We start from the raw sequence: 23,313 nt of genomic DNA on the forward strand, positions 1-23,313 counted from the left end.
CAGGATAATACTGTCTTTGGAAAAAATCTTTTGAAAAGGTGAGAACATCAAGATTTCACTTCATTATGTATTTTCCTTGGAATCAGACTTAGTTCAGGCTAATTTGAGTGAATAGCAACTTGAGACTTGTGCTAAGAAGGATTGGACACAGTTAATTCAATCAACAGAAATCTAATATAAAAATTCAGCCTAATATATATTTAAACTAGAGGCCCGATGCACAAAATCCATGCATGGGTAGGGTCCCTAGGCCGGGTCGGTGATTAGGGCCAATCTTTGGGGCGACCAGCGGGGTGATCGGGTGCCCCCCCCCCGCCCCCCCGCTCGCACCCACCTTGGCTGGCCTGGGGCCTGCAGGCAGCTCCTGCTTTGAGTGTCTGCCACCTGGTGGTCAGTGTGCATCATAGCTACCAGTCTTTCCATCAGTTGTCCCCTATTCGGTTGATTTGCGTATTAGGTTTTTATTATATAGGATAGATCATAAATTCAAACATGTTCCCCAGGCACTGCAACTTTGCATCTTCAGTTGTAAAGACTAAAAGAGAAGCCTGTATTTAAAAGAATGTGATGAAGTATCACAAAATTAAAAGGTATACACACAAAACAGCCCAAATAACACAGATGTGTGCATGAGAATACATATATATATATCCTCTAAGATTATCTATTTTCTAATACCAAAATATTTGCCACTTGGTCTTTTGCTTACAGGTAAATATGTTTTAGATTGATTCCTTGATGCTGACAGATTCATGGCTTAAAATGCTTTCAATTGAGTTTACAGATTTTATTTAAAAGAGCCTCAGACCAACATTGTGGATGCAGGGAAGTACAAAATCTGCTGAGTGCAAACAGTATATGATACTCATCACTTACTTCCCTCTTAACACAATCTCTGACTTTGTGTTACTCACATTGGAATATTAATGGCCTGCATTAGCTTGCTAGGGCTGCCATAACAAAGTACCACAGACCAGGTGGCTTAAACAAGATATTTATTTTCTCTCAGTTCTAGAGGCTGGAAGTCCACATTTAAAGTGTTGGCAGGTTTAGTTTCTTCTGATACCTCTCTCTCAGGCTTGCAGATGGCCATCTTTTCCCTGTGTCTTTCCTTTATGCATGTGCATCCTTACTGTCTCTTTACGTGTCCAAATTTTCTCTTCTTATAAGAACACAGTTCAGATTAAATAAGGGCCCACCCTAAAACCTAAATTTAGAATTGCACCATTTTAATTTTACCATTTGGACCTACATCCAAATAGAGTCACATTCTAAGGCACTAGGGATTAGGGCTTCAACATATGAAATTGACAGGGGCAGAATTCAGCCCTAATGTGGCCTAAGTACCTTGAGCTATAAGTGTTTTTCAATTGTTTGTATATCTGACTCACCCTAACAAAAACTCTGAATTTTCTCTTAAAATTTTTAGAAATGCAACTACAGGAATCATGAAAAAGCCAGTTGCTTCAATATTCTTTATGGTTAAAATCTATGACCATGAATTCCAGTTCAACTCATGGCCTTGTATGCATTTCAATGGACAGATTTGTTTGCATGTTTATGTGTTTTAGGAAAGTCGTGTAATGTCTGTTTCCTCACTCCTGAAATTACTTAAATGAACTTCTATTATAATTCATCATTAATTTCTTATTGTAAACATTACAAGTGAAGAAGAAAACAAAACAAAAACAACTAAGGACATTTGGAAGGATAAGCAACTGTGAAGGGAAAGGTGATGTTAGTTATTCTAGGAAAAGGTATTATCATCTCCTGAGAAGTCAGAACATTGCCTCCTTTTAGGACAAATAGAAATATGACAGAAGTATATAGATAAGGAGAAAACAAACTTGTTACATAAAAATATGCTATGGAGTAAAGAATCAAACAGCAAGATTATTCAACTTAAATGGGGCCAAAGTCAGCATGTTCTAGTAGAAGTGATTTCAGAATTTATTCTATCAAATCATACCTACTTGAATTAAATAACTGGGTCCAAAAAATAGAGACTTTGTGGTAATTCTATATTTTCGTATTGTTACTTATTTTATATTTTAGTAATTTTATTTTATTTTTAAACTAGAGGCCTGGTGCACAAAATTTGTGCACTCAGAGGGGTCCCTCAGCCTGGCCTGCACCCTCTCACAATCTGGGAACCCTCAGGGGATGTCTGACTGACGGCTTAGGCCTGCTCCCCACAGGTGGACATCATTAGCATTGCTGCAGAGGTGGAAGAGACTCCCACCACCACTGCTGCGCTCACCAGCCATGAGCCCAGCTTCTGGCTCAGTGGTGCTCCCCCTGTGGGAGCATGCTGACCATCAGGGGGCAGCTCCTATGTTGCGCATCTGCCCCCTGGTGGTCAGTGCACGCCATAGCTACCGGTTGCTCCGCCATTTGGTCGATTTGCATATTAGCCGTTTATTATAGAGGATATGGGCATATGACACAGGTGGTGTAACATATATTTATCAAATACTGTCAATGTTCCATAGCTGTGCTTTTTACTGACAGAAGTTAGATATAGTTAATACAATGGCAATAATAAACACTATTTAATCTCTACTTAAAATTACATATAAATTCCTCAAAAAGTTAAATAAAATTATATTATGACAAAGAAAAGCTACTCTTAAATTTATAACCAAGGTAAGTTGCAAATTTTACCATAGTTACACAAAAATTTGTATAAGAAGTTTCATAGCAGCATGATTCATAGTAGACAAAAAGTGGAAACAACCCAAATATCTATCAACTGACGAATGCATGAATGAAATTGGTATATACATATACCAGTGATGGGCAACCTTTTGAGCTTGGTGTGTCAAACTTCACCAAAAAACTGAGCATAACTCGGGTAGTGTGTCACTTTGAGGAAAAAACATTATTTTGCGATATTTATAGTTTAAATAACATAAATGTATAATTGTTATATATAATTGTATTTAATAAACCAAAATCTAAATATTTAGTGCTGACACGCGTGTCAGAGGTTCGCCATCACTGATATATACAATGGACTATTATTCAGCAATATGAAGAAATGAAGTACTGATACATGCTACAAGGATGATCTTTGGAAACATACTAAGGAGAAGGAACTAGTCAAAGAGGACTATATATTATATGATTCCATTTGTATAGAAGTCTGAAAGAGGCAAATGTATAAAGACAGAAAGTAGATTAGTGTTTGCCTAGGACTGGGACAGTTTCCAAGGGAATGGGAATTGAATGATAATGAGTATAGGATTTTTTTTAGGAGTAGAGAAAATGTTCTAAATTAGATTGTGGTGTTATTTGAACAACTCTGAATATACTGTAAAACACTGAATTGTATACTTTAAATGGGTAAATTATATGGCATATGAATTATATGTCAATAAAGCATTTTTTAAAAGCTCTCCATGGCTCTTAGTCTGTTTTCCAATTTAATTGACCTTTTATTTTTATGAAACATAAAGGTATTTTTCCCTGCATAACAGTCATTTATAGCTTTAAAAAATTAGAAAGAAAAAAACATATTTATTAAGTTGAAATATCAAAGAAACTATTTACTTTGTGTTCATTTTTAATGCCACCTGTAACCTCTGTTTACTGAAGTCAGTCTACTTTTGTAACCTCCCTTCCTTATATAGATAAAACATCAATTTAGTGTGGGATTTAAAGCAAACAAGATCATTATGTTTGTAGGGTGTCCCATAGCTTTGCTATTCTAGCAATCTGTGACCTATAAATAATGCAAGACTTTTTCCTTCTCTAAATGACTTTCTTGCAACATGAGTCTTGATACATGGAAACCAAAAAAAAAAAAAGAGGGGGGGGGGAAGAAAAGAAAGAAATCACTGCAGTCATGGAATTTAATATATTTCTAGTTCCCAATTACATTATGAATCCCATCTATCCTCTCTTTAGTAGTTGCATCAAAAGCCAACTTTTAGATGTTTAGCCATTTTATTTTTATCTTATTTTTTTATTTTATTTTTATCAAAGCAAAGGTAAATCATAGCTAATATGAAAAGCTCTTGTATTTTGCTTTAGAAGTAAGGAAAGCAGAAAAAGAAAAGGTCATTTTCTATGTGACCCCTGAACTCTGAACCACAACACCACAACCTCCTTTCCACTGAGCAGGCAGCACCTTAATCTCTTCTCTCTGAAGAGCGCTGAGGAAAGAAAACGGAAAAAATAATCTGGGACTTCATCAATTTTTCATGAATTTTCATTTAGGCCAGAACTCCCTTTTACCCTGGTCGATAGATCAAGCTGCTGTCATATATTTACCACCTGGGGCTACAGCTGCTCTCTCTGGGGGCTGCCCCTGACCCAGGCTGCATCACAGGCAGCCGCAATCTGTGTGCGGACCCGGTGCTCCCTCTGCTCCCAACACAGGCAGGCGCATTGGTGTTCAAACTGGAATCCTGTCCGCACTAGCCAAGCTTGGCCCTCTCGGTGATCCCATTGGAAAACTGCATTAACTTCTTCAGTGCCTTAAGCCTTACTATGGACCCTGAGATTCTGTTTTTTAAATAATGTAAAACGTTTGCCAGAAGATCTTCCTTCAGATCAAGTTATTGAAAAGTACTTTCTGGATTGCTTCCCGCCTCCCCTCAACCCAACCCCCCCCCAAAGTAAAACCAAAGAGGGAAAGCAAATATGAGGTAAGTGATTCAAATCTACATTACAATGATTGGGTCTGTATATATTTTTTCCCTCCACTATCTTGTTCCCTTACATAAAATTGAAGTACGTACTAAAGAAAAACAAGGATGAGAATACAGTACGGTAAAGAACAGGGGGACTGTTTTGTTTTGTTTTGTTTTGTTTTAATTTAAATCCTGTATTGTTTAAAAGTATTACATATGTCTCTTTTTTTCCCCCATTGGCCTCTCTCCGGCCACTCCCCCGCTTCAGCACATACCCTCACCACCCGTGCCCCCCTTTCCCCCCCTTACTGTCTGTGTCCATGGGTTTTGCTCCTATGCATGCATACAAGTCCTTTGGTTGATCTCTTACCCCCGCTCCCCTGCCTTCCCTCTGAAGTTGTACAGTCTATTGATGCTTCTGTGTCTCTGGATCTGTTTTTGTTCATCAGTTTATGTTGTTCATTATATTCCACAAATGATTAGATCATGTGATATTTATCTTTCTCTGACTGGCTTATTTCACTCAGCATAATGCTCTCCAGTTCCATCCATGCTGTTGCAAATGGTAAGAGTCCCTTCCTTTTTACAGCAGCATAGTATTCCATGGTGTAGATGTACCACATTTTTCTAATCCACTCATCTGCTGATGGGCACTTGGGCTGTTTCCAAATCTTAGCTATGGTAAATTGTGCTGCTATGAACATAGGGGTGCATATATCCTTTCTGATTGGTGTTTCTGGTTTCTTGGGATACATTCCTAGATGTGGGATCACTGGGTCAAATGGAAGCTCTGTTTTTAATTTTTTGAGGAACAGGGGGACTTCTATACAACCAGCCAAGACAGCGGAAACTAAGATTTAAATTAAGAATGAAAACCAAGGTGACGCAAAGAGTGTAAAAAAAAAAAATCATAATTTTATCATTAATCATTTCACAATAAAAGTTGCAACAAGTTTACTTCCCACTTATCTATATACGTTTGACAAGCCAGATGCATTTAAATCTCTAATTCTTAACTGAATTCAAGTCCCCTTACCCTCCTGCCCAGGGATTTGGCAGCGTCTGGAGACAATTCTGGTTGTCACTGTGGGGTTGGAGGGTCCTGAGCAAACACCAGAGATGCTGCTAAATACCCTGCAATGCACAGCACCAATCTCCACAACAAAGATGACCGGCTCCTGTTCCCTCACACACTCCAGAGCTAATTTCTCGGAAGAACAGGGAGCATTTAGCACTCCAGCTCCACCACCTACTCATTTTCCTGGAGCCCAGAGACACCTTTTACTTGACCCACGTGCGGCATTTACTAGTACATCGCCAACGACTTCTCATTCTGAAAATTATCGTCTTATTTTTCTTGTCCCTTCCCTGATGATATCCCCTAAACTCTGACACCTCTTCTGAGCCTCCTCACCGGCACTTCTTTCCTTTGCCCACCATTAAATATCGGGATTCCAGGCAGTGGGAGGGGTCTTGGCCCTTATTAACCACTGGGCACACAGCCTGCCTGGGCAACCATGTCTACTTCTATCTACTCCCACGGCTTTGGCCTCTATCTGGGGAAGACCTTTCTTCTCAATTCCAGAAGCTTTTAAAAAATATAGAACATGAGGTATTTTCAGCTTCACATCTCATTGTTCTGGCAAACAATACAGCCAAAGTAACTTCAATCTCTGGTTCCTGCTAGGTATTTGTCCTATAGCTGTCATTCCTAGAGATGGTAGCAATATATACAGTAAATCTGCCAAACATATATATCATCTCACAAATTGACCATAAAGTGATAAGATTTATAATTTCTTAATGTGATTTAAACTATTTGCTTCTTTTAATCTTCACTGCTACTTTCAGTTTAAAATCTAACATATACTCTCTTCTGAGTTGTTTGGCAGCTTCATAATTCCTCTCTGATTTCAATCATCATTGCTTTAAACCAATCTTTATTTCTCCTTCATTTCAAAATCTCTCATTTTACAGAACAAAAATGACTAGATTTTATGAATCAGCACTTGCCTACCTTTCAAACATATGCTGCCCACCCACCTCATATCAAACCACCTGCATTTCTCCAAATACACAATGTTTTTAGGTTTCCATTCATTCCTTTAATGCCGTGGTCGGCAAACTGCGGCTCATGAGCCACATGCGGCTCTTTGGCCCCTTGAGTGTGGCTCTTCCACAAAATACCACGGCCTGGGCGAGTCTATTTTGAAGAAGTGGCGTTAGAAGAAGTTTAAGTTTAAAAAAATTTGGCTCTCAAAAGAAATTTCAATCGTTGTACTGTTGATATTTGGCTCTGTTGACTAATGAGTTTGCTGACCACTGCTTTAATGTATATAAAAGAGATGATGTTCTATAATTGAGCATTTATGTTAAGCATTCATAAATATGAAGATCAAGTATTTTTATAATATGGTAGAGGAACACATATTTATACCATTTTATAAAAATACAATGATTACAATATTATTGAAAAATCTCAATGTTTTGACCCTAATTTCCATATTAATACTTTTTATGAAACACAAGGAAAGACAGAATACTTATGAGCTAATGTGAAAAAGATGCATATAAATGAATACTGTTTGATCTTGTATTGCCTCAAATGGCATGAACTGTTGACATGGCATTAGAAGAAAGAATTTTATTCACTAGCTAAATTCAATTTTGAGGACTTGTGTTTTCCTCTCTAGTTCAGAAATATTTTTAGCATTTCTCAAAGCTCATTGATTTAAATTTTTTTTAAAAGCTACTGTCATATTACAGGAAAAAAGTCATTATTTTAAATTTTCCTCTTAAAACAGTTTGATTCATTATTAATGATGGGATTAGGAAAGAAAGCAATCCTTCAGGTTACTAAATAAAAATACAAGATGCATGTTTACTGAGAGCAATTTTAATAGAACTAAGGCTTCGAAAAAGAAATTATATCTGTCCAACAACAAAATGGCTGGCCAATTTTGATAAATTTTAATATTGAGAAGAAAGGTTAGTTAAGCTTAAAAATAGTTATTTGCTGCCTGGGCTGCTGTGGCTCAGTTGGCTGGGCATCGTCCCATGCATTGAAAGGTTGCGGGTTTGATTTGCAGTCAGAGCACAGGCCTGGGTTGGGGAGCTCAATCCCTGGTAGGGGGGGTGCAGGTGGCAGCTGATTAAGGTTTTGCTCTCACATCAATATTTCTTTCTCTCTCTCTCCCCTTTCTCTCTCTCTAAACATCAATAAAAATAGTTATTTGCTGTTAAGTAGATAAAATTTAAAAACTCAAAATTCATAATTTTTATTTGTATAAAATAGTCCAGATTTTATTTTAGTTTTACCAAATATGGCACAATTTTCTAAAACTGAAAGTTAAAATAACCTGGATCTGAACTTGAATTCCCCATTAACCTGTTGAAATCTCGGTTAGTTATTTCATTTTATCTATAAAAGGGAGAATAATGCCTGTTATATTTACTATAAAGGGGCCTGGTAGAAAAAAGATCAATAGGATTTGACATTGAATTATTTCAATATTTTTGAAAAGTTCCAGAAATAAGATATTTCAAAAAAAAGGGAAGTTAGGAATATTTGCATTCTTAAGGTTTTGTGTATGTTTCAAATCTCACTAAATTTAATTTAACTGCTTTTTAAAATTATTTACAAAAAGCAAATTACCTGTTTTTCAGGCAAAATGTCATTGCCTAAATTCTATCTATGGTACAACCAGAAAGTTGAAAAGTACAAACTTTTTAAAGATTCAACTGTTTCCATCTTTTTCACAATTAATTATAGATAAAATATTTCCTCAAAATAGAAATATAAAAAAAATATATCATACTGTTTAAATTACCATACCAAATCCTTGCTGTAAACCAGAAAAATAAAATCTATCATATTTTTTATTTTGTTCTGGAAAATAATTCATGAAGTTTTGGAATTAATGTAAAAATTGCTACAAAGCATTGATATCGTGATTTACTAGTGTTATTTGGGTTATCTGCTTAATAAATATATTTTTTCAATGTCAAAATCAGGGCAAATCCTTAGTTACTGCTGATTCCCAAGACTTAGACCCTCTGATGTATGAACATTCTGTCTCTACAGAAATAAGATATCTTCTATGATGAATTTTCTATTAAATAAATAAATAAAGTATAGTTGGCATTATTGTTGTTGTGTTCTTCCAAGCATAGCTAGAGTAATGATTCCTTTATCAGAAATTGTCTGATAAAAGTTAGATTTACACACACATATATATATTAGTTACAAATAGGTAACAAAAATTGGTACAATATTGAATTCATCCCTTGTATTTGCTGGCATGGTAAACAAACTTTTCATTTAACACTGCCAACTTTAATGCTTGATTCTATCTCTCATTAACAACTCAAATTTTACATATGAGTAGCATCCCACCTTGCTGTAACATACCAACAATCACCACGGTGCTGTAATCTAAATACATTTACTGCAACACCCTGGGATGGTATCATTTTGACTAGCTTTCTCCAGAGAAGATAAAGTAAAATTATGCAGAGTGTTTTGTTTTATTCTTTAGGTATTGGGCATCCATGGGGACAAAGCTCACTACAAATAAACCGAAGTGAATGCGCACGCCAGTTACGCGGTTCATTGTGTTCACTTACATGCCACTTCCAGAGACGCATTTCGACTCACTGCTTCACCAAGGTAGTTTCTTGCAACGCAGACGTAGCTTCCTTCATCGGGTTTACTCCTGCGGCCGTGCACAATGCGCAAGAAGAACAAGGACCCGCTGGGCAGCAGCATCCTGTGGGAGCGCGGGTCGTCCTTGTCCGTCTCCACCCGCTCGCCATCCTTATACCACTCAATGGTGGGTGTGGGCCGGCCCTCTGCCTTGCAGTTCAGGGTGGTGGGCTCGCCCTTGGAAACAATGACATCTGAGGGGTGCTCCACAATCCGTGGGGGGAAGTCTTCCTGACGAAGACGGGATCCTAAAAACACGACAGAATAAAGACAAGCTTTGGCATTTTCTTGGTGACAGCTTTTGTTCGATTCAGGTGGACATTAGTGAAATGAAACTCTTTACTCAAAATGCACTCATTGCTATTTTATTCGCTTTACTCTTTTGTTCTTTATGTATCTCCTAAGTCGTCCCCATTCCTTTGTGTAATGAGACAATATAACAATAAATTACTGTTAATTCTAATAAGTTACAGTTAATGTCCCATGAGTCATGACCAACAAAACCAAAAGAGAGCAGGTTGGACTGGGTGCAAGTAAAACAAATTCCTGTCCTCGAAGTGCTTACTCTCCCCTGGGGAGAAAGCCAAGCGCCCAAGTACCTAGAACACATACATGGATGCTGTTTATCATACTGGTGTGCTGTTATTAGACTTAACATAAAAAGAGACCCACACATTAGGTACAAATATTAGCTCAATGTAACAGATAAGGAAGAAGCTTAGGAAATTAAATTGATTGCCCAAGAATGTAGAGGAGATACGCAGTAGAGGCAGGATTTACATCCAGATATGTCTGACTGAGGACCTTAAGCATAAATCACTATGTTAAAATGAAATAAGTGTTGCATAAAGGTCCAAGAAATGCATTATAGGAAGAAAAGGAGAAGCAAAATGTTAACTCTAACTAGAACATATTAAGAAGTCGCTTCCCAAAAACAGTGGCATTTAAATTGAGCTGTAAAGAATAAAAATATGTCAATATGGGAGAAAGGCATTCAGATTGAAGAAATAACATAAGCAAAAGAAGAGAAATTAGACGACATGCACTGTACATTTCATAATCAGGGGAAAAGTTGATGTGGTAGGTGAGGGTAAAATGTAGTCTTGGAGCCTGAGACAAAAGGTCTTTAAATACTAAGGAGTGTGAATTTTAGTCTATAAGGCTAACAGATTTTGAAGGAACAGTACCTTGACTACCTGTGTATTAGAAAGACACTCAGGGTCTGTAGTGTAAAATATTGGTAGCAATGAAAGCAAAAAGACAGTTAAGAGTTGTTTAAATACCCCAGAGAACTAACAAAGAAACAAAAAAATCCTGACCTTGAGAAATAATGCTGAAAGTATAAAAAAGAGAAAGCTATAAGGCATATTACAAAACAATGCTTGATAGAATTTGGTATATCACCATACAGTAAGGAAGAGTGATAGGTACCAATGACTTCCTTGTGACTGCAATGAAAGTAGGGCTACTAAGGAAAATAAGACATACCAAGAGGAAGTCCTGTTGGTATTTTTAAATGAACATTTTACATAACTTATTGTTTTGAATATGTTTAATTTATAAAGTGTCAATGGCCATTATGTGTGGAAAGGTCCTACTAGCAAATGCAAAATAAATCCAAAGGAGATACTGGAAGAAATAATGACATCTCAGGACAATTATAATGTACATATGGGATTTTAAAAGTTTGCTCATAAAATTTTCCAGCCAGTCACATAATATTAGCACATTTATGCACAATACACAGAAGTAATATTTATTCCTCAATAGTGTTTATTTATATTCAATATTAATTAAATTTTAATATTTTACTTTTACAGAGGAAATTTAATTTGGTAAAAGTAAATAAACATTTTCTTTTCTAAAGAGATTTAACATTTAAAGGTTGCTGATTACCATTTGTAATCTCATCAGATCTGAGAAGGAACTTACACATTGCAAGTGCTAGGTACCTACAGCAAAAGAGTAATTCACAGTACACAGGTCAGAATTAAAATACAAAAAAAAGTACTAAAGAACCGCAAAGCATTTAAACATGGACAGGTACATTCTGTATCACAGTAATATAGAAAGACACATATTGTAAGTACTGAGGCCCTAAAGCACATCCTCAAATAAACTAATTTGCTGTCTATAAAAAAATAAGAATTATTTTAAAAAACAATAATCAAAAAAATATTTCAAAGTATCCTATATAATGAAACCATAGTATGCAAATTGTCCCCTCAACCAGAAGTTGTCCAGAGTTCGATCAGGGGGTGGGCCGGCTGGGGGAAGGGAGGAAGTTCCTGGCCAGCAGCTGCTAGGGACCCTACCAGTGCACGAATTTCATGCACTGGACCTCTAGTTTAAATATAAAGGGCTAATCATAGTTTGCAAATAGTAGCATATTCCCAAATGTAAATGTCTGGACACACAGCCATAGACTCTAATCCTGAAATGCATCAAGAGTTCTATGTTGCTTTTCATGTCATAGACATATGGTAGGCTGCAATCATCGTGTTCAGATAGCCTCCTTGTTCTCTAACCTCCCATATGCAGTCATCTACATTCTCACAACTGTCAAAGTTGTCCTATTTTTAAAACTAAGCAAGTCAATCGTCCATGTTATCAGACTGTTATTTACTATATCAAATAGTTCCCTACCTTATTAAACACTTGGCCTGGGTAAGACCTTAAGTACAGGGGTTGGAAAAAGTAGGTTCAGTTGTTCATATGAAAAATAGTACAATAATTATAAAAATACAAGAATAAACTCAGTGTTTAGCATACTCACAACTGTAAATCTACATTTGCCCCCCTGTTTATTAATACTTAATCAAATAAAATTTTAAATAGTCTATATATATAAAAGCCTAAGCAACCATTACGACCCATTGACCAGTTACTATGACTACACTGACCACAAGGGGGCAGCCGCTCAATGCAGGAGCTGCCCCTGGTGGTCAGTGAACTCCCACAGCCAACCTCCCTCAGCCAGCCAACTTCTGCTGTCCCGCCCCCAGTCTGCACAATATCCCATGGTCCCTCCCCCTGGAATGGGCAAGATGGCTCCAATTGACTCCAATGGCTGGCCAGGCCGAGGGACCCCACCCATGCACAAATTCATGCACCAGGCCTCTAGTATACTTATAAGAGAAAAATAGGCAAAATAGCCAAACTGAATCTAGCACATTCAACTCAGAGAATTTTACTTATTTATCTATAATATATATAAATTATTTTAGTATTGTCACATTTAGGTAATTTTCTATTAACTTTATTTCTACTATTATAAAAATTTCAAAAAAAATATACAATCTAAATGTAAAATGTAAAACTATCAAACAATAGAAAAAATTATAGGAGCAAATTTTCATGACCTTGAGTTAGAGAAAACCTTCGTGGTTATTACACCAAAAGTACAAGTGGCAAACAAAGTAACAGATAAAATGGACTTCATCAAATTTAAGTATGTTTGTGCTTGAAAAAAAAACACATAAAATATAAAAAGGCAACCCATAGAATCAGAAAAAAATATTTATAAATCATATATCTGATAAGGGACTTATATTTAGATTACATTAAAAACCTCATATAATTAAATAAAAATACAAGTAACCAAATGTAGAATTGGACAAATGATGTAAATAGACATTTATCCTAAAAAGCTAACACAATGGTCAATAAGCACATCAAAAGATGCTCAACATCATTAGCTATAAGAGAAATGCAAATCAAAACCACAATGTGATATACTTTATAACTCTTAGGATGGCAATCATGAGAAAAATGTAAAATGAATATTGTCAAGGATGTGGAAAAATTGAAAGTCTCATACATTGCTAGTGGGAATATAAAATGTTTGCAGCCACTTTTGAAAATAATCTGGAATTCCTCAAAGTGTTTTAGAATTAATGTATAACCCAGAAATCTCACTGCTAGGTATATATCCAAGAGAAATGAACCTTATTTATCTCCACACAAAAACTTGTACATGAATGCAATGTAATGTTCATAGCAGCATTATTGATAATAACAAAAAAGTGGAAAAAAAACAAATGTCCATCAACTTATGAATAGATAAATGATGCATATCTACATAATGGGATATTATTCAACAATAAATGGGAATGAAGTACTAATAAACACTACAACATAGATGGACCTAGAAAACATGTTAAGTCAAAGAAGCTAGTCACAAAGGCCACATATTATATGATTCCATTCTTATGAAATGTCCAGAGAAGGAAAATCCTTAGAGCAGGAAGTAAATTTGTGGTTTTCTTTGGTGGGTGATGGGGTCGGGGATGAAGAGAGACTGGGGAATCTTCTCAGGGTGATGAAAATATTCTAAAATAGATTATGGTAATGGTTGCACAGTGCTATGAAGTTAAAAAGTATTATACTGCATACTTTAAATGGCTGGGCTGTGTGGTATATGAATTATATCTCAATAGAGAAGTCTTTAAAAAGTTATGAGAAGAAGCACTGTGAACAAATTTAATACAAGGCGTTGTAACAATCTGTGTTCACTCTAACCAACAGTTCGGTTATTTTCCTCATTTATAATTTTAGGTTTTAGATTTAATCATAAGGCCAGCAGTAGCTAATAGGGCATAAACTGAAGTTGAAAGGTCTTACTAGCCAGATTATTGTTGATAGATAGACAGAGATAGATGATAGATAGATAGATAGATAGATAGATAGATAGATAGATAGATATAGATAGATGATAGATGAGCAAAGTAAAGCTATAATATAAAAGTTTTGATGTTATTCAAAGTGAGGGGATTAATTCTGAGCTCCTTTAAAATCAGACATCTCAGAGGGAAAGTGGGTGGGTGGGAAGAGATTAACCAAAGAACTTGTATGAATATTTGCATAACCCATGAACACTGACAATAGTGTGGGGAAGGCCTGGGGTGGAAGAGGGAGGCAAGCTAGAAGAAGTCAATGGGGGAAAAAAGGGTGCATTTGTATTACTTTCAGCAATAAAGATAAATGAAATAAAATAGGAAAATTAGACATTACACAACTATAGCAGAGCAGTGACCCTTAGAATGGATAGGCCTTAGGTAGGTCCTTGAATTCTTTGACATTATGTCTAAAAATGTGTATTCATGTGTGAGCCAGATGAAGAAGTGGTGAGGGCCACCGTAGCTTTCATCAAATTTCCAAAGAGGTTCTGGGCCATATGAAGGACCACTAAACTATTAAACTACCACATTATTGGACCAAAACAACCCCATCATTTGGTTAAACAAACAAACAAAAAAGACAGCTGAATTTTCAACCAAACTCATTGGGAATTCAAATCACAACAGTAGAGGGGGCTGTCCATCACATGAAGTGCCCTGAAACAATTTCACTAACCTCAAGAGCTTGGATACCCAAAGGCATATTTTGAAATACAGGATGCAGGGCTTACCCCAGAGCTGCAGAATCAGAATCAGCATTTTGACAAGATCCCCTGAAGAATGCATGTGCTTGGCATAGTCTGAGAAGCACTGCTCTGACTAATTTTTGTTTTGCCCGGAGCTAAGAATGTTTTTACATTTTTTAAATGTTAGAAGACTGAGGAACAAGAAAGGGAGTAAGAAAATGGAAAAATAAAGAGACCCTTTGTGGCCTAAAATGCTTGTAATATCTACTATCTAATCCTTTACAGAAAAAGTTCGCCAGTCTTGCTGTAGAGTACCTGTTTATAACTTTACATTAATAACTTCAGTTTTCAAATTTATATCTCTCTTATAAGACAAAACTGTTTTCTCCAAATTCCAGATGAAAAAGAAAAAAAAGAAAGAAAAAAACAACTTTGAGCCCTAAACGGTTTGGCTCAGTGGATAGAGCGTCAGCCTGCAGACTGAAGGGTCCCAGGCTCAATTCCGGTCAAGGGCATGTACCTTAATTTCGGGCATATCCCCAGTAGGGGGTGTACAGGAGGCAGCTGATCCATGTTTCTCTCTCATCAATGTTTCTAACTCTCTATCCCTTTCCCTTCCTCTCTGTAAAAAATCAATAAATATATATTTTTAAAAATCTTTGACAGCAATCTTAATATTGTTTGTGTAATGAGAAATGTTCATGATTCCTGTATGAACACATAGGCTAAGCAAGGTATGAAAATTACTATCTGCAATTATATCCTTTCTCCCAGATGACAGTGTAGACCTCTTTTTATATTTCAATTCTTAAATGGGACATAAGATGGTCCAGTTTTAATTTTAAACTGCCCTGTTTTTATTCAAGTGCCCTTAGCTATTTTATAAAAAGACTATGGAAATCAGTCACACAGTTCTAAAGGTGAGCATCCAAATGTTTATTTTTACTGTCCAAGAAACTAAGCTATAAAATAGTAAAGTAACTTGTCCATAACTGAATAGCTAGGTGAAGCAGAATTAGAACTCAAGACCTTTAATCCAAAATGTGGCAGGCATTTTAAAAAAATGGATGGAAGAGTAAGTAAAGAATGCACATTATCATTATGCTAATTCCTAAACCCTCTTCTAAGTTAATTTCCATAAAATTAGTCAAATGAATGCCTCCTGTCATAATATAGACAGAAAATATCTTCCTTCTTTGTAAAAATATGACCCTCAGACTACATGTCTTAGAATCACTTGGAATGTTACTTTAAATTCAGATTCTTGGTCTCCACAACCAACCAGAGGCATTGGAAGTTAGAAGAGGGAGGGTCTAAGAAGCTGCACCTTGAGCATGCCATGCACTTGGACTGGTGAGATGTAAGCATCCTACAGAAATATGAAATTCCTCAGCTGCATGCAGATGCATCTTCCACTAATGTTCTGAGTACCCATGTTTACATAATAGATTACTTCTGCTTCTCAGAGGCTCCCAAACAATGATTTTTGGTAAAATATTTAATGAAACAACAAATTGAATAGTATGTTAGCTCTTCAAATTTTAAAGATTTGAAGGTGAAGTTTAAAATCATAATTTGTGAATGTAGTTGTATTAGGCAATAACCTCCCATCAGCAGTGAGTGGTACAGAAACTTGTTTTCAGAAAGTCATTTCAATTACATCTATAATAATAAAAGCATAATATGCTAATTAGACCAGACAGCCAAAGGACCTTCCGGACGACTTTCCAGATGAAGCCGGGGCTGTGAGGGCTGAGGCAAGCCACAGCAGCTGCGAAGGCCAAGCCCCTTGCACGAATTTCATGCACTGGGCCTCTAGTAATTAAATAAAGGAGGATAAAGCACCTAGAAGAACACACTTGTTAATGTCATATAATTCATTTCAAAGTAAACTCTTTCTGTCTCATTATTCAGTAGAATGCAGTATTTCTTTCAACTAAGATTTACTTTTTATTCACATACTAGATAACCATATCTGAATTTTTTCAAGGGCAGAAGAAATTCTTGGCCAATTAGAGACAGAGTGCAATACAACCCTCCCCCCCACAGCAAAATATCTAGATGGTGTCAGTTTTTCTTTTTCTAAAAATGTATATAAATACTGTGAATTAGTTCATCATAACTATGTATGTTTTAACAAAATATTTTCCAAAAAAAAATCTCCTAGCAAAATTAAGCCAGGAAGATTCTCTATGGCACTAATTCTGAATGTGACCAGATAGCTCCCTAAGTTATCACTCGCCCCACTCCCCCCAGGTGAGAGGCACACAGAGCAATACGAAAAATGTAGGCTGCTTGACCCATCAGAATAAGAAGAAGGCAGTGTGGTAGAATACTGGATGTAGGTTATTCATTAGCAAATATTATGCCTCACTTTTATCCGATACAAACTTTAACACCAATGTCTCACCAGTTTTTTTGGATGATGAAAAGGAATCATATATACAGATCACCATATATACATACAGTAAACATTCAGTATATCTTATTTTTCCCTCCTACAAACGATCAAAAACATACTTTCCAAAATTTTCCCCTTACATTTGAAAGTTGTTACCACTTTTTATTTTACCAAAATCAATCCTACTCAAAATGCTCTGCATGATTTTTTTTTCCTCGGTGCTGTTGCAAATGACTGAGCTAACGTAATTTGTGATAAAATGAAACTAATCAATCACTCCATCAAGTCTGTCCTTACAACTTTCCATTCTTGAATTTTTCTTGATGACTACAATCTAGTGTACTTTCCTTTTGAGGGAGGGAGAATGAAAAAAGGCTGTGAGACAACTTTTTTTTTTCACCCCTAGAGGTCCTATTATATGATCCGATATGGTGAGAAAGCTATAGTTTGGAAAACACAAAAACTATTTTATTCCTGTGAACCTTAGTGAAACTCTCTCAGCAGATTATCTAATTTTGCAATGGCCTAGAAAGTTTATAAGATTCTCATTCTTTCTGGAAGCATGGCAGTGCCATGTTAAAAATAAGTTTAAATTAGAAATGACATCAAAATTGAGGCCTAGAATTACTACTTACTTATTACAAATTTTCTACATGGCTTTTCAATGTAAAAAACTAAAGGGTCAATGCTATGAAAGGGAATTGACAAATATAAAAGATGTGTCTTATCCAATAGGCAGCTTTGATTCCAAAAGTTTCAGTTGTGTAATATGCATCTAGGAGCATCCCTATTGCCCAGTCTTCTGGGCACAACAGACAGAAAGAAGGTTGAGCTACCAGAAATCCTCTTGTTCCAAACCCCAATTTTACAGATAAAGAGAAGAAAACAAATAGAGAACAAAAAAAAAAAAAAAACTTACTGATCTTACAACTGGATGTACCTTTGACCACCTTCCTCCTCCAATCCCCCCTCGCCAAGCCCTTCTGCCCCCACCATCCCCAAAGCTAATAACCACAAGTGGTCTGATCATTTTTCTATGAGTTTTTTTTTAACATTGCACATATATGTGAGATAGTACAGTATTTGTCTTTTTCTGTCCAACTTATTTCACTTAAAAGAGCAAATCTTTAAAGATACATATTTTAAATTAATGTTCATTACAAGGGTTTGTCCTTGATAGGTCTTGTGTCTACTATCAAAAGCAAAGGTTATCAAATGCCTTCCTGGAGAACCCTCCAAAAGTTAACATTTAAAAGCTTTTGTTTAAAAAACAGCTCATGTAATACTTGGAATTTATTCTTAGTTTTCTATATAATTTATTCATATTGCCAAAAAGTACATAGTTCTATAAATCACTTAAACCAAAGTCCAACTGGTAGCCCTGGCTGGTGTGGATCAGTTGGTTAAACATCATTCCATGCACCGAAAGGTAACTGACTGATTCCAGGTCAGGGCACATGCCTGGGTGGTGGGCTTGATCCCTGGTAGGGGGAGTGCAGGAGGAAGCTGATCGATGTTATGCTCTCACAATGACTTTTTTCACTTTCTCTCCCTCTCCCTTATTCTCTCTCTAAAAGGCAATAAAAAAATATTTTTACAGTCAACTAGTAATGCATAGATATTGATCTTAAAAGTAAATATTTTATCTATTATATAACATTAATCAAGATATTTAAATTTTCCTTTTCCAGGGTGAGCAGGTTATTACTTCAGGAAAAGGTAATTAAAACAGATTCATAAAAGTTCTTTGTTTTTTTCCTCAGAATTTCACAATTGTACTTCAGGCCTTTATTTCTTTAGCCTAACAGAAATTGCTGAAAATATTAAAAGTAGAACACACTTTCCCTTTTTTTTTTTTCTCCTTCACCACCCTATTTTATTCAGTACCTTAATTAGCTAAGCTTTAATTGCTTTGTATAATACTTCGTTTTGTGGATGCCTACATCAAATGCACGGAGACACTGACCTTACCTGCACAGTGCTCCCAGGAGACACCAGCACCCACCGGGAGGGCAGTGCTGCTTTAGGTAAGTTAGAACCAGTAACCACAAGCAATCAAAATCAGGGATGGATGCATGGAAATAGCTATGTAACATCTAAGGGAGGTTTTGAAACTGTAAATCTGAAAGGTCTCCAGTAAATTTTTAGGTGCTTTTCCTCCTGAATAAATAATTAATTTCCCACTTTATAAATTCATTTTTCAACACTTCAGTGAGGAGCCAATGTATTAACCTGGACATTCATCCAATACTGTTCCAAATCAATTTGCTACATCTTCCCATGGTTGAAGTCATTCTTTTAAGAGTGATTTCCCACCAAATCAGAAGTTTTCATGGGTTATGCAGATCTGCCTTATAATGACAAAAGCACTCTCTATTCCAGGAAGGTATCTTTGAAATTGAGCTTCTTATTGCCATATTAATAATATATTGATATACTGCATTTGGCTTTACAAAAGATGATGAAACAAAACAATCTTAAAACTCAATTGATTTACAATGTTTAATTTTATAAAAACCATCTGCATTTATTGGGTGGAGATTATGAATGGATTTCTAGAAAATGTCATTCTACTTAGGTAAACTCCTAATGGAGTGGAAACATATAGACCTTCTATTTCCTAAAGAATATATTCTGAAAATGCTACAGTAGCATTAATCTCAGTAACAGCAGATGTCAAAGGTTCCAGTGTCATTGTCAAAACACCATTCCTACCAGCACTAGGATTTAACCCATGTGTGCTAAGCTTTGCTAAACATTTAGCTTTTGATAAATTTTCTTAGAACTCTTGATATACACTGAGTGGTCAGGTTATTATGATCTCTGAATGCATAATAATCTGGCCACTCAGTGTATATCCTATATCATAAAAAGCTAATATGCAAATTGTCCCCTCGACCAGCAGGCAGGCCAGCCAACCGCCCATGTCCCCTCCCCCTGGTCATGCCAAAGAGAATAATGGCTAAAACATTACCCCATCCATGCACGAATTCATGCACCAGGTCTCTAATATATATATATATTGAGTGGCCAGATTATTATGCGTTCAGAGATCATAATAATCTGGCCACTCAGTGTATTTTCCTCTAACCTGAAATATCTATATATATAAAAGCCTAAGTGACCATTCAACTGTTTGACCAGTAGCTATGACACGCAATGACCATCAGGGGACAGATGGAACATGGAACAGACTCATGAATCTCAGAGGGAAGGGGAGAGGGAGAAGGGTGGGAAGAGATTAACCAAAGATCTTATATAGATACTAGAGACCCAGTGCACAGATTCGGGCTGAAACTGGCAGTCCAACATCCCCCCAGGGATCCCAGATTGTGAGAGGGTGCAGGCCAGGCAGAGGGACCCCACCAGTGCACAAATCCATGCACCAGGCCTTTAGTTTATTTATAAAGTTAAATTGAGATTCAATGACCCTAGTTACGATTGTAGACAAACTTTTTTTACTATATAGTATACTGAGGATTTTTTTTAAAGAATTGAAAATGTTAGTACAATCCAGAAAGTTTTTATTTATTTTTTTAAAAATATATTTTATTGACTTTTTACAGAGAGGAAGGGAGAGGGATAGAGAGCTAGAAACATCGATGAGAGAGAAACATCAATCAGCCACCTCCTGCACACCCCCCCCACTGGGGATGTGCCCGCAACCAAGATACATGCCCTTGACCGGAATCGAACCTGGGACCCTTCAGTCCGCAGGGCGATGCTCTATCCACCGAGCCAAACCGGTTTTGGCTCCAGAAAGTTTTTTAAAGAGAATAATGGCTAAAACATGACCTAAAGAATAGCAACTGCCATGAACCAAATACATTAGCTCAATCATGTCTAAGTAGTAATGCAAACAATGACTGATTTTAGGCTTATTTACTATCAACATTCAACTACTTAAGAAGTTGACCTAACATATGAATCTCATTACATTACTTCACCATCTTTTTTTTTTTTTTTTTTAATGTGATTCTTAAACCATGGATTGGCTTATGTGGAATGGAAGCAAGTAATAACACCTCAAAAATTAAATGTAATATTTTGTGGCCATGTATGCATGGGCCTTTTTAAGAATGATAAGTTACATCATTGTCAGTTAATAGAGATTCTTTGTGAACAAGAACACTGTGAATTGAAATTGGTATTATCCAAATGCTGGCAAATATCTTACCCGCTTCACACCTTGGTTTACTTACCTATAAAACATAGCAGTACTAAGCTAATAATATTGCTGTGATGACTGAATGAAATTTTTCCATGTGCTGAGCACTCAGTAAATGTTCACTACTACTAGTGCTTTATAATGTACAATTCTTTTATTGTGTAACCTCTATTACTACACTCACAGGAACTCTGACCCTGTAAGGATAAAGGACTACCTACCATCTGTGAGATAGCCTTTTTATGCGATAGTAGGTCATGCAAAATACAGCTTCTGCCTATTTCTCTACTGTGATATTCTATTACTGCCTGCTCCTACCTACCAAAGTAAAAGTCATTCTGTATGATATACCTTACTTACATTTCTCTGAAGGTTTCATGTTTTCAACAACTCTGCAACTTAGTCAGATTTGCCACATACTCTAAGTTCCAAAGATGACAATACTAGGTGCTCAACCAATCTATATATATAAGCAGCCAGGGTAGTAACATCCAAAATGACAAAAGACTTGACCGAACGTCAAGCTGTGTGTGTAGCAGGCGAACGGGCTGAACCGCTGATCTCTCAAAGAGAGAGAGAGGCAGGGCTGATCAGCAGCAGCAGCAGCTGCTGGCGAGGCCCAGAGAGAAAAGCAGGGTGATCAGACCCTGCTTCTCTCTCTGGGCCTCAGCTGCTGCCAAGCCTCTCTTTCTCTCTCCCAGAGGTCAGCAGTTCAGCCCGCTGGCCAGCAGCCTGGGGTGGCTGCTGATCAGCCCCACCTCTATGATCAGGCCCAGAGATAGACCCGGAGATGCTGACTGGCATAGAAAACGACCAATCAGAACCAAATCTAGGTGAATTGTGAGGAGCCAATGGCTGCCTAGGAGGTAGAGCTTTTGATGTTGACTGGCATAGAAACCGACCAATCAGAACCAAATCTGAGTGAATTGCGAGGAGCCAATGGCTGTCTAGGAGGTGGAGCTTTTGACACTGACTAGCATAAAAACCGACCAAATAGAATCTACTCTCGGTGATCGGTGAAGGCAGAACCTAAGGTGGGGGCTGAGGAGGCATTTTAAGGGCAACAGCTGTTTGGTGTAAGGTGTAAGAAAGTGATTCAATTTTTTAATGACCAGTTTGGTAGTATAGTGCATATGGCTGGCTATCAGTCCAGATATAGGGATTTTGTGTTTTTGTCTGCCAAGAGCATCTCCTCCTGTTGAAAAAGACTCCCCTGCCCCATTTAAACAATCCTATCCTACCTTATAATAGAGAAACATGCAAATTGACCGCACCTCCGCTATGCCCATGATTGGGCCTGCGAGAGGCTGGGGGCGGGACTCCGGGTGGCCTATCGGGCCGTTGAGAAGACCAAGATGGCAGCGCCCAATCCTCTTAGTTCCGGGGGTCCCGGGCAGCGATTGCCACCCTGGGGGGGGGCGTGGCAGGACTCGCCCAGCCCCTCCCAGGGTCCCTGGGAACATTGCAGGCATGTGGTTGCTGAGACCCAGACCAGGCCTCTGGCCACAGATTCATAGCTTTGCGGAGACCTAGGGCAGGGATCTGCCTCATCTGCAGAGAGACAGAGGTTCTGCAGTGCCCCCAAGATGTGGGTGGGCCCAGCCAGGGATCAAGGGGCATGGAAGGACTCCTGGCGGAGGGGCAAGGACCCTCACCCCTGAGGCGGGGGTTGAGGGGTGGAGCCACCTCAGTGAAGGGGTGCTGCACTGCAGGGTACTGGACTGACTGACGTGATTCAGAGAAGCTCCCAGTGCTAATGGGCCTCGCTCAGGCGGCCTTCACACTTCAGAGGCAGTGACTACTGCTCCTGCCTTGACCCAAAAGCAAGCTCGGGACACCCTGCCCCATAGCAGAGCATGCCTAGGCAGTGAGTGGGAAGCCTTCCACCTGCTTTGGAGAAGGGGGGGCAGTAAAGAATGGGGGGAGAGGAAAGAATGTGGAGCATCCGCAATGAAGAGGTGCTTGAGAAAGAGGCTGGGAAGCCTGACTGGAAGGTTTGTTCTGTTTGCTGGGCCGCTGCCCCTTAGGAAGTGCAAA

The 23,313-nt window shown here is 37.5% G+C and overlaps 1 protein-coding gene across 1 annotated transcript in view; it reads right to left on the minus strand.

Moving 5' to 3' along the window:
• Positions 1 to 23,313, minus strand: part of ROBO2 (roundabout guidance receptor 2) — a 744,230-nt gene that overhangs the window by 660,854 nt on the left and 60,063 nt on the right. The window contains exon 2 of the mRNA XM_054710136.1: positions 9,264 to 9,590. Within this exon, the coding sequence (XP_054566111.1) occupies positions 9,264 to 9,590 (327 nt within the window). The remainder of the gene's footprint in view (positions 1 to 9,263; positions 9,591 to 23,313) is intronic.

This window comes from Eptesicus fuscus, chromosome 3 (assembly GCF_027574615.1).
Source record: "Eptesicus fuscus isolate TK198812 chromosome 3, DD_ASM_mEF_20220401, whole genome shotgun sequence".
In the NCBI taxonomy this organism is placed as follows: domain Eukaryota; kingdom Metazoa; phylum Chordata; class Mammalia; order Chiroptera; family Vespertilionidae; genus Eptesicus; species Eptesicus fuscus.